This window comes from Siphateles boraxobius, unplaced genomic scaffold (genome assembly GCF_051911475.1).
Source record: "Siphateles boraxobius isolate OS27281-9 unplaced genomic scaffold, OSU_SipBor_1 1, whole genome shotgun sequence".
In the NCBI taxonomy this organism is placed as follows: domain Eukaryota; kingdom Metazoa; phylum Chordata; class Actinopteri; order Cypriniformes; family Leuciscidae; genus Siphateles; species Siphateles boraxobius.
In genome coordinates, this window is record NW_027508699.1 from 18,996,393 (window position 1) to 19,008,563 (window position 12,171).

Genomic DNA, 12,171 nt, shown 5'->3' on the forward strand with positions numbered 1-12,171 from the left:
TATGATCAGAGAAAAATATAAGTTTATTAAAAAGAATACTTTTAATAAACGTTTCAAAAACATTTAGATGACGCTGACAACAGATGTTTATAATTGTAAAAGGACCGGCATTTCGTCAGTAAGGTTCCCAGCTTCAATACTGGTACCATTAGCCATGTAGCATTTCTGCTGTAAGCTCAGTTCACCGTCATCCGAACCGCATTCATTTTCATTTCTTCTTTTTGACAGCCTTCTCCTTGCGCTTTTTCAAATGCTTTGGAACTTTAGTTTTTCTTTTCTCCCTCTGAGCTTCTTTAACCAATTTCTTTCTTTCCTGAAAGACAGAAATACCAGCTTATTAAGGTGAATAATTCATCTGTGCGACATTTTCTGTTTCCAGTAGGTACCTTTCTGTCCAGTTGTGCTTCCTCACTGAGGTTGCCAACCTCCTGTCTCTCTTCCCCTTCTGATTTATCCTCTCCATCTTCTTCATCCTCCTCCTCCTCCTCTTCATCAGAGCTTGAGCCACCATCTTTTGTGGAGTCTTCCAGTATCGACGGTACCTGCCAAAAAAAGAAAAATCTTTTAATCTGATTTCTCATTGTCATGACGTTTGAGTTTGGCGACGGCTGTTGTTATACTCTGCCTTAATCCTCCCACATGCCATGTACGCAAAAAAAACTCCACAGAGAATTATGCAAAGACTTGGTGGATGCATTAATAGCAAAAACAAATCTTGGCCACATAAGGCTTCTTAAACCTAACGCTTAATCTTTAATATACCAAATGGTCTTTTTAAAAACAAGCTCACCTTTTGCACACCAGAAAGGTCCTTCCTCAGGCCTATCACTGTCTGGTATAGGATCTGTAATGGAAAAGCATAATTTCAACAACTTTTATCAATTCTCACGCCATTAATCAACTGTTCATTTAGGATGATGAGACGTACATTTTCAGAGTGTGTATCTTCAGAAGAATGCTCCTCCTTTTTCCTCAACATTGTGTCCACATCCCTCTCATAATGGGTGACTTCATTAAGTGTGCGTGGAATATAGGCTCTCTTAAACACCTGTTTTGAATCGAGACATCCACATGCAAGTTGTTAGACAGGGTTCCCACCAATTATTTTCATGACAAAAAAAATATTTTATAGTGATAGCCGGGAGTTTCCATTTATATGATACCTTTGAATTCAAACAATAATATTTATTTAACAATGACTACTTTTACATGCAGCCAATAATCCATTCAAAACCGGAATATTAACAATAACCTGGTCGCGCACGGCCATGCAAACACCGGCAAAAACCCGAATATGCACATATCCCGGATTTTAAAAACCCGGATATGATCCCTGGGGTACCCCTTTTCTAACCCAATCTTTTCTAATTTTTGGTCATTTAAACGCGTATCGGCATATCCCCATAGTGATTTTTGTTCTGCGCATGTTCTATTCGCAAGGAATCTTGGTCTTTTGAGTAGAGGAACTTCTCGGCGCATACAAAAACCCACGTGCAGTATACCGGAAGTAAACATGGCGAGACGCAGCACAGCAAACTTTTGGAGCGAGGTCAGTAACACGCTAACCGTGCGTCGCCGTTTACATCGGGATATTGCAAATTCCATGTATACAGGAGTAACTCTCTCGGCTTACGCATGTAAACGGGTTATTCCTAATGTTTCAGAAACCCGAATAGTGACCTTAACCCGACCATAACCCGAATATTGGCTGCATGTAAACGTAGTCATCGTCAAACATCTCCAGTACTACCATCAAGACTGGTTCTCATATACATTTATTTTTATATATCAGGGCTCGACATTAACGTGTGTCCGGGACAAGTGGATTTTTTGAAGTAAAAGAGAATTTGACTTGCCGGAACGGACAAGTCGCATGATTAAAACGTCAACAAAAAAATAAATAAAAAACCAACTAGTGAATCACTAAAATGGGAGAATGATTCTGATTTAATTACATTTTTTGTAAGTTGCGATCGATGGTAAATAATAAATGTATTACTGATGGTAACAAGGTTGCGCTGTTGAGGCTTGCGCAGCCTCTCGAGGAGAAATGAAACAACTGAGCGAAGCACTCACAAAAAAAACCCCAGTTAACATACTGCCTTTAAAAGTTCTGGTAAAAATATGGTACAGTTAAGCAATCTCACACGACGAGTGCTGTTTTCCTGAATACCATTACGATTGAAAATGTGATATTGACAGTTCAATAAACAGCTCAAATTAAGTCCCTTACATTTTAGACGCAATATTGATTTTTTTTTCTGTTTCAGCAGCGAAAATAGTTCCAAACAAAGATCGCAGCAGAATTACAGAGCATCATATAGAGCAGTGTTTATATTACTGAATGATTCAGTGTTTTGAATGAATCGGTTGAGTCAAAGATTAATAAACAACTGCCTCATTCTTGAATGAATCAGTCGTTTGAATGAATGACTCAATGACTCGCACATTAAGACGTCGCCTGCCGCCACCTACTGGCGGTTTAGTGTTATGTTTAAAAGTATTATTCTTTCCAACGTTTCTTATTTGTATATTCAAAAAGATTTAAAACAATCGCATAACATTATTTAATGCAGTTGTAATTTTTTTAGTGTAAATGATTTTAGTATAAATGAAACAGGGTCTTAATACTCTATTTTATTGATCAAATTTTGGAATTTAAAATGAAAGATGAAGCATACATTTAATAAGATTGGGGTGCCCTTTTAAGGTGCAGATATGACAATATGCAGATTTAAATATATCAAAGAAAATATAAAAATATACCTGATTGAACACTGATGAGAATATTGCTTCAGAATAAACAAAGAATATACAGTTAGATTACAAAATTAGCAAGCTTTCACCAGCGTTATTTTAGTATTATAATATTTTTAATATATTGAATTAGCTTTATTTTTATATTTTCATTTGAATTTAGAGTAATTTTATTTGTAGTCAATTTTAATTTTACTTAAACCTAAACTTACTTCAGTTATTTGCCAAAGAAACATTTATAATTTTTGTTTGTGTAGTTTAAGTGTACATTTTTCAAGTTAAGTTTTTCTTTGAATATTAACATTTTATTTTAATTAATTACAACAATTTTTAATTGTTTAAGTTAAATATAACAACATTGGCCTTTTTTCTACACACACTCACAAAGAGCAATATCCTGCCAATTAAATATTTTAAAGCGGGGCAAAACTTTTCTTTACTTTTCCAGGCCTGCAAATCGCAATTTAAAAATGCGAAATTTTTTCCATGACTATGGAAACTCTGGAAGTTAAGACGGGGAAATAAAATGTTAAGAACTGTTAAAAGTAAGTGCACCTCCTCATGAACTTTGTCCTGATTGGATCTATCCTCTGCAGTTCTTTCAGACGCTATCTCCATGGCCTGCAGATAAACCACAAACATATTACAGTCAAAATACAACTTTAGATCAACACTACAACACATACGCACACAAATAAATGAAGATTTAAATTGTACAATAATCAGAAGAAAGAGATATGCTGTAAAAGACTAATGATAACAATAACTGACCTTGTCCAAGTACTGATTAATGTTGTCACTTGTGATGGAGGGGTCCGTGACAAACTCAAACAACTCACGTACAGTCATAACTGCTACATTATGTTTTTGGAAAAAGTCTGAGGGAGTAAAAAAAGTTAATAAAAAAAAAAATGTTTGTTAATATTAATAATGTATTTGCGAACCATGAGGTTGCACATGCTTACCGTTGACGTTGCTGCAATCTTTTCGAAGAAACTCCAGAGCATGAGGGTGATCGTGCTCAACAGACTGAGAGACGTCGATAATATAAGCATCTCCGTTATGATACCTGACACAACCATGTACAACTGAACATCAACAAACATTACCTGATACTTTGAAACCATGTGTGCATAAAAAAGTCAGCTTACAGAATATTGAACTCGCTAAGGTCAGCGTGGACCAGATGAGCTTCATTGTACATTATTCTCATGTCCTGGATGATCTGCAGGTAGAGTTCCCGGGCTTTGGATTCAGAAAGCACAGCATTCTTCAGTAGAGGGGCAGGCCTGAGAAACACACAAACAAGATCCCATGTTTTGCTATCCAGGATCAGGTAATCCATCTAACTTTTTAGATGCCAGTTTTTCAAAGCAAAATTGGATTGGATTACTATTGCTCTCAATGGGATCACATATTACAATGTAGGCTACTATCTATTTATTTGAAGGGAAAGAACAGCACAGTAAAACAATACAAACATCCCCTTCCATTTTAAATTTCCTTTAAACAGTCAAACCCTTTAGGGAACCCTTAAAGGGACATGATAAATGGAAAAAATACTAGATTTGAGAATTATTATTTTATTTTTTTGCAATGCATTCACCCAAGAAACTGAGTTCGCTTGTAAAGACCTGAGAAGTTTTACGATCATATGCAAAGTTTCTTGGCGGAATGCAAAACGTGCGAAAAGCAGTAAAATATCATTTTTCCTCCCATCACCAGTTTTAAAGTTTTAAACATTTTTGTTCCTGAAATCCACCCTTAAGCTGGGATCAGCAAAATTTTTTGGATCAAAGGTATCCCGATCTTACTACAAAAGTTTTTGTAAGATCCAGATCACAACCAAGATTGGATTTTGTGATCCAATCCTTTTTTTCTTCTATACAACCCACTCAAGATTTGACCCAATCCATCAGATAACTTTTGAACAACTGGGCCCTGGAGTATCATCTAGGAAAAGTTGAAAACCTTGAAACAATAGAAATATTGTGTATCTGTAAATGCTCTACATACATGTCATCTCGACCGATGAAGCTCATGACGAGGACGTGGCTCCGCAACATGATGGGCTCTGGACTTGGAATCTGTGCAGTCTGTAGTCTTGATGTAAACGCATTCACATCAGTGATAAAAGCCAACATCATAAAATAGGTTCATGAAAGAAAAGGCATAATAATGCTCACCTGATCAAGTTTCTCATTTCCTTCTCGGCCCAAGTGCGAACCATTTTTCTAGGATTGCCCTTGCAATAGCCATGGCGGAACCTAAAATGTATTTCAACATAGAAATTTACTTCTCAATGACACACATTGGGGCAGCTAAATAGGACTAAAGGCCTGAAAAAAGATGTATGACTCACCTGAACTCCCCGCTGACATATTTATCTCTGTCTTTGAACAGCAGAATTGACGTTTTGTATATTTTAATGGCTCTGCTTTCTCCTTTAACAGTAGTTGCATGATAGACATTTGCCTGCATTAGAAAATACAGAAGAGAAATAAAAAAAATAGAATGGCACAAGAAAACAACAACATTAACATTAGTTCTTAGTAAAATGACTGACACAGACACAATAACCCAAGTGTATCAAATAATGCAATACATTTATTTTATTCCATTCAGACAAACTTGCCTCTTTGCCTGTGCTGATACAGCCATTGATCTCTGAAATGACGCCTCTGTTGAGCATTTTGAACAGAATCATACGTGTACGGGGGTCCAAAACCTGTGAGGTCACACAAAAATATCACACTGAAAAGTGCATCAATTACAACACTGGAGTTCAAGTGAAATCATCACATATGAAGCTTGAGCAAACATACCTGTTCAACCGTAGCTCTGTCTGATTTGTCCTTTACTCGAAACCTGCACAAATTTATGCGATTCTTAAGATTTAAAAACTTAAACCTGAATGGAAATCATACTCGAGATAGTGTTATTATTGTTAACAAAAAAGTCAAACTAAAACTATTAAAAATAGTTTTTGTTCATTTAAATCAAGCTGAGATAAAATATAAACAAAGATAAGATGAAAGACTGAAATACTAAAACTATAAAAAATACATTTAATCAAAATAGAAATATTAAAAAACAACAACTGAAAATATAAAAAGAGGCCAATTTAAAATCTGAATAAATACTATAATAGTACATCTAAGGTTAGGATTACATACGTGTCTGCTTCTTTCTGCTTTTGCATCAAAGTGACTTTATTGATCACAGAATCAGCATAGCTCAGTTTATCTGTAAAGCAGAGACTTAATTCAAACAGAGAATAAATATGAATGTGTTTTTTACTGTAGGAAAACATCTGTAGTACACACATACTTATTTTCTCTCATTTTCCTCATTTCATTTGTAGTTAAATTAATAAAAAGCTTACCGAGGTTTATTTTGTTTTCATATTTCCTCAAGACCTTGTCTGATGGAGTGGACATTTTGATGGACTTTTTATTGGAACTTTGACGGTTAGCCTGGTGGTGGGGGGGACAGAGAACATGCAAATAATGCAACATACAGTAATTTACTCGAAACAAATTCCTAGAAACACCAGGTTTGTCGTCAAAAATATGATTCGTTGGTCTTGTGATGTGCGGTCATAATCCGTCAGGAATTAATGATTTACCTGTTGATTATTCCCAGTTCTCATTGCAGTGTAGCGCTTTGTAAAGTCTCTTCCACCTGAATCATTCCAGTCCCATTCATCGTCATCTTCATCATCATCATCATAGTCCTCCTCATTTTCACCTTGCGTGTCATTTTCAAAGGATTGAACAGTAACTTCATCGAGTCGGTTCTCCAGCGTGGGCTTGTCATCAGGGACGCGACTGATTTCAGACTCACTGTGAAATAACACACATTGCCTTCACGTTACCAAAGCAGTCACATTCATTTCAGTTTGAACCTCTGAAAGATGATACCCATTTCAAAGCTTCACAAAACATGACGCAATAAACATACGACAAAATTATATACTATTTTGTTAATATATGATCAATTATTGTATCATTCACTGTTGTCGTCTTAATCATTATCACAATACATGTACACATATTAGTTTATTAATTGTTTTCCGTGATCGCTGTACCCTGTTATATGACTGACAATCTGTCTCTATCAATTGAAATGAATCGAGGTTCGAACCTTCCCGTTTCGTAAGCGTCATCAAACTGGCCTGGTACCACCTGATACATCGCGAGGGAAAATTCGTCTGAATCCTTGAAAATATATCTCAACTTGAAAGGTAATGTAAGGGAGTTGACCAACTACTATCAATACACGCTTATCGCTTACATACATACAGTACACACGCACGACAGCACACTCACTTCCGGCAACGTGGGTAAGGGTGCTGAGAAGGCTCAACGAGAGAAACAGTGACGCCAAAATTACACTGGATTTCAATAAAAGTCTCTGTTGATTAATTATTGTACTTGTTGTATACTTATAGTATTATTGTAGATATGGGATGTTGCCAGGGTGTTTTGATGATTTCTAGAGCATTGCCAAGCAGTCAGAAATGTACCATTTTAAACAAAAATGTATTAACATGTAGTAACACTGGTGGTAGCCTACGACATCTTTTGTTTAAAATGATAAATCAACAAAATAAATCTTTATTGGCCCCAGTCACATTACTGAAATAAAACTAAATGTGGAAACTATTTGACTGTTTTAAGTTTTAATTGAGGAAAAAAATGTTGACAATTTAATTTCTAACTCTTTCTTAGTGTACATTTAGCCTAATGATTGGATGATTTATTCACTTTACATGGTTGAAAAAGCTAAATTAACAAGTTTCCTACATCTGAATTGATCTGACAGATACTTGCAATCCATCTGACAAACATGATCACTGATAATGATGACTACAATTTCTTGCATAAAAAGGTTTGGTACAATGAAGCCTATGTGAGCACTGTGTAGAACTGTGTAGTTAAAAGCCCCTGAGAAAGAGAATAACGGAGAAATTACAATTAGATTAACATGCAAAATCAATATTTTTATAATTATAAAGTCAAACCCATCAAATTATACACTATGGTTCAATGATCTCAAATAAACGTATGAATTGGTTGAAGGTTTCATTAGCGGACCAACAAAAAGACACACAAATGATGTAATTATCCAAAGCATCCTAATGTACAAAGTATCCAAAAATGTAGAGAACCTCACAATCTCAAAGAAGTTCAACATCATTCATCTTTTAGATTCTCCTCGCTGCACAAATTGGATTCTATGGCTTTTCAAAAATACAACCACATGTTTTAGACTTATCAATAAATACCTGCATAAAATGTTCAGTGTTTCCTGTCCATAGCTGTGCACACCCTCATGCACTTGTACAAATTTACAAGTACGAAAATCATTACGCACACACAAAGAAATAAAAAGGAAAATGTGTTTCAACAAATATAAAGACCAGTTAATTTACGATGTTTCTTAAGTTGGCTTTAAATGCAAAGGCTTGCAGCTGTCAAAATGAATAAAAACATACTTATATTTTGCCTCTGCGAGGACTTGTCAAATCCACTGAATCTCACATGACGTGTTGTGTGGGCATCAGGCCTTATGAAAGTCATTCTTTTGCAACAACTAGTGTAAAACTATATGAATTGTTTAAAAAAAAAAATTCTTTAACAAATATTGAATAAAGAAGTTTGATTTTTAGTGTGAACACCAGTGTTGAAGTCAAAGTGAATCCTACGGAGTTCCAGTACAAACACAAAATCCAAAAAGGCAAACACAAATCACACTTTAAAGACACATAAAATGTACTCATTCGATACATACTGTGTGATTCTCAGAAGCACTCTTCTCTCAGATGCACAGGCCTTACAATATAATACTTCACACTCTTAGCCACCAGAAGGCGCTGTTTCAAGACTTCCAGCCATTTATACACGTTGTTTGCATCATTTGTCAATGAGGCTCAAAGATGGAGGATAATATACATAGAATAGGCAAATATTGCCAAAAACACTGATTGGCCGATGATCACCGAAAATAAAAATTACAGAGCTAAACAGCAATTTCATCCAACATGTATTCAGCCAATCTTGATAATGAACATAAGTCAGGCACTTCAGCTCTTCAATTCCACAAGAAAAAAAAGAAAAAGAAATCAAACAAATTCCATACAGATACTAAAAACATACAGATATTGACTTAAGAATAATACATTTTAATGCTGATACATAAATCTTCTGTTCATCATACAAATGCTCCTAATTGATTGATATAAAGGTTTTATATGATTCATTAAAAATCATATAAATAGGATTAAAATTGCTACTGTCCATTTGTGTTTATCCAGATTTTTAGAAAGAAAAAAAAAACCATTAAGGCATCAATAGAAGAATCACTGTGCTTCAGAAACTGTTCTCCAGTCTTCATCTTTCATGCATACTGTATTATAAGACACATATCAGCAAAGGCCAGGCTTTGTAACTCCTAGTGTTTGTGGAAGCTTCATAAACTATGGCACAAAAGCAACAGTGAATTTTCTCTTCACTGAACAGTCGTCTCTGTCATTTCCTGAGCCGCTGTACAGCTATGCACACTGATTTTTGCAGGTTCTGGGTCACTGCCTGATTGGGCCTCTACTGAGACAACTAACGGTTCCTCGGTTTGATGCTCCTCCGGTTCAGCCCCATCAGTCTGAGGTTCTTTGGGAGGTTCTTCAGAAGAATTTATCTCCATAGATGTATCTTCAGGATGCTGCTTCTCTTTAAGGTCCTCCATGTGTCCATCTCTGTCTATTTTTTGGGACACTCCAGCTTTCTCACATTCATTCTCACTCTGGATTGGAGCTGTTGCTTCACTTTCACTTTCAGATGAACACCTGATCTCTTTTCCCTCCAGCACTCTGCAGTCATCTCTTGCTCCATCCATTTCTTCGTTCATTTCTGCCTCATCGGTCCCTTTTTCATCCGTGGGTTTCTGGTGGACACGCTGGTGCCTCACCAGACTGTGCTTCAGGGTGAAGGTACGATGGCAGGTTTGGCACTTATACGGTCGCTCGCCTACAACAAAAAGGTCATTTTATGTGTATCAGCTTTATATTTGTCTCTTTTTATTGAAAGTTATAATTGGCAAGTATGGCAAATAACAGCAAGGCTATGTTCACGCTGCTTAGTGCTCAATTCTGATTTATTCCTCGGATCAGATTTTTTTGTTTGGCTGTTACATTTTTTTTTAATGCAGCCAATATCAGATTGGGAGTGTGAACAAAAGAACAAAGTTGGCCCTCAGGATTTGCTTTAATAGAGCTTTCAACGAAATTTTTGTTTGTTTTAATACCTCACTGTCCCCAACTGACCACCTTCGCAGCTGTCTTCCATAAAAACCGAGTGACCAAAGAACTACTGATATGTAAAAATTTTGGACTGACTCACATCAGTGCAGAATTGAGCGAATGTTGATCTAGAGCAGGGGTGTCCAATCCTGCTCCTGGAGGGACACTGTCCGGCAAAGTTTAGCTCCAACCCCAATTAAACACACCTGAACCAACTAATCAAGGTATTACTAGACATACTAGAAATGTCCAGGTAGTTGAGGCAAGTTGTAGCTAAACTCTGCTGAACAGTGGCCCTCCAGGACAGTGTTTGGACACCCTTGATCTAGAGTGATATAAAAGTCATTGCATTGCAAAACATCAGACCTGAATCTGATTTCGGACTACATATAGAAGTGGCTTAAATCAAAATTGAAAAGATCAGATTCCATGTGGTTTGTGCTGTTTACGCTGACACCTCTGAGTTGCAAAACTCTGTGCCAAAAAGTTTTGGCCACTTTTGCCTGCAGTCTAAACATAGCCTAAGAAGCTCCAGATCTTACCAGTATGTGAACGCATGTGTCTGGTCAAGTCTTGCAGGCTCCAGAAGCGTTTGCTGCACACAGCACAGATCTTCTTTCTCTTATCGGTTTTGCTTCCGGCTGACTCGCCCTCCTCATCCAAAGCCCTGAGCTCTGAGGAAGTAGCCTCTTCTTCATCATCACTCATATCTTCTCTCTCTTTCTCCTCCTCATCAACTCCACTTTCTACACAGCTGCTGTTCTCATCCTTTTCATCATCTTCTAAATCTGCGTCCTGCACCATCTCTTTTCTGGGTGCTATGATTGGGTTTTGTGAAGCACTTTGGCGTCTTCCCTTCTTGCCTCCATCCTCGGCCTGGACCTCCTGATTGTGAGTTTTCTGGTGCCGGCTGAGGGTGGCTGCATGGCGGAAAGTCTTTTTGCAAGACGCACAGGTGTGGGGGAACTCGTCGGGAGGAGAAACCGGTTCAGCAGCTATTTTAGGCTGGTTCTGCTCTGCTCCAGAAAGCTTGAAGTCAACAAGCTTGCTAGCAAGGTTTACATCAAGACTCTTGTTGCTCTGAGAGTCGTCATCATCATAATCAACTCCTACTCTCTCAGGGTTTCCCTCCGCTGGCTGTGTTTGGTTTGGATCTGTGCTGCTGTCTGTTTGTTCAGTGGCTGATTGTCCTGTTTGTTCTGGTGCTTGTTCTGGGGATGAAGCTTTCTCCTCCTGTTTGACAGAGCTCATATCCGCAATATCTACGGCTGCAGGAGAATCCGTGTCAGATACACTCTCTACAAATACAAGAAAAGCTTGTTAAGCACTATACACATTTCATTGCTTTCGTTCACACCCTCACAATGATGTAACAATATTCAATATACAGATTTTGCAAAAAGTCTTGTTGATAAACAAAACAAGGCAACTAAATTACAGTACATTATGAATGGGACATTAAGCCTTCATCTCAAAAGTTAAATCAGCACATTTTTAGATACAAATGTTATACACACAAGACCATTTGTGCTACATAATAATATATAACAATGGTACTGACCAAAAGTGCCTGTGCTTCCTTGGGATCCTTCGTCAGCCTTAGGTTTGGGTCGAGATCCACTGTTTTGAAGTGCCCGATTAGATACACCATGTTTGCGGAGCAGGTGGCGCTCACAGTTTGACTTGGTGGAGAAGAATGACTCACACTGAGGACAAGGGTACGGCTTCTGACCTGTGAAATCAAAGCACAAAACTGTAACAATCTCAAGTGAGAAACAAAACATTATTGACTCAGATCCATTGAATCAAAATATAGCATAGCATAACATAACATAATATAACATACAATAATACAATACTGAACACCTCTAATTGTAGCATGCTTGATCACTCTTTCTGCATTACTGTGAGGATAATCAGAGATCTATTAGTCTGTAATGGTTGAAGAACACTTCCAGCTAAATGGCTCACAAATGAAATGGAGAATACAGAAAGTGTTAAATGTACAGTAGTACACTATTTTATTAAGAATGGTATTTAGTTTACTGTATTGTAGAATAGTGTAAATAAAAATAGTAAATAAAGTGCTTTATGGCATCATTGGCATGTGGTCA

The 12,171-nt window shown here is 37.0% G+C and overlaps 2 protein-coding genes across 4 annotated transcripts in view; both read right to left on the minus strand.

Moving 5' to 3' along the window:
* On the minus strand, positions 1–7,104 carry riok1 (RIO kinase 1 (yeast)). Its single transcript, XM_077227328.1, has 17 exons — positions 6,904–7,104; positions 6,386–6,602; positions 6,143–6,233; positions 5,934–6,003; positions 5,583–5,625; positions 5,393–5,485; positions 5,120–5,232; positions 4,944–5,024; positions 4,774–4,860; positions 3,909–4,046; positions 3,723–3,826; positions 3,529–3,635; positions 3,313–3,378; positions 929–1,048; positions 791–844; positions 387–542; positions 1–313 (listed from the first exon to the last, which is right to left on the minus strand). The coding sequence occupies exons 1-17, from the start codon at positions 6,951–6,953 to the stop codon at positions 209–211; spliced, it is 1,695 nt and encodes a 564-aa protein (XP_077083443.1). The 5' UTR covers positions 6,954–7,104; the 3' UTR covers positions 1–208.
* A 320-nt stretch (positions 7,105–7,424) lies between these two features.
* Positions 7,425–12,171, minus strand: part of rreb1b (ras responsive element binding protein 1b) — a 40,581-nt gene continuing 35,834 nt past the window's right edge. For all 3 annotated transcript variants that reach the window (XM_077227370.1, XM_077227363.1, XM_077227379.1), the window contains 3 exons: positions 11,619–11,789; positions 10,600–11,355; positions 7,425–9,785 (listed from right to left, as the gene is read on the minus strand). In XM_077227370.1, coding sequence (XP_077083485.1) covers positions 9,271–9,785; positions 10,600–11,355; positions 11,619–11,789 — 1,442 coding nt within the window. In that variant the 3' untranslated portion in view covers positions 7,425–9,270. The remainder of the gene's footprint in view (positions 9,786–10,599; positions 11,356–11,618; positions 11,790–12,171) is intronic.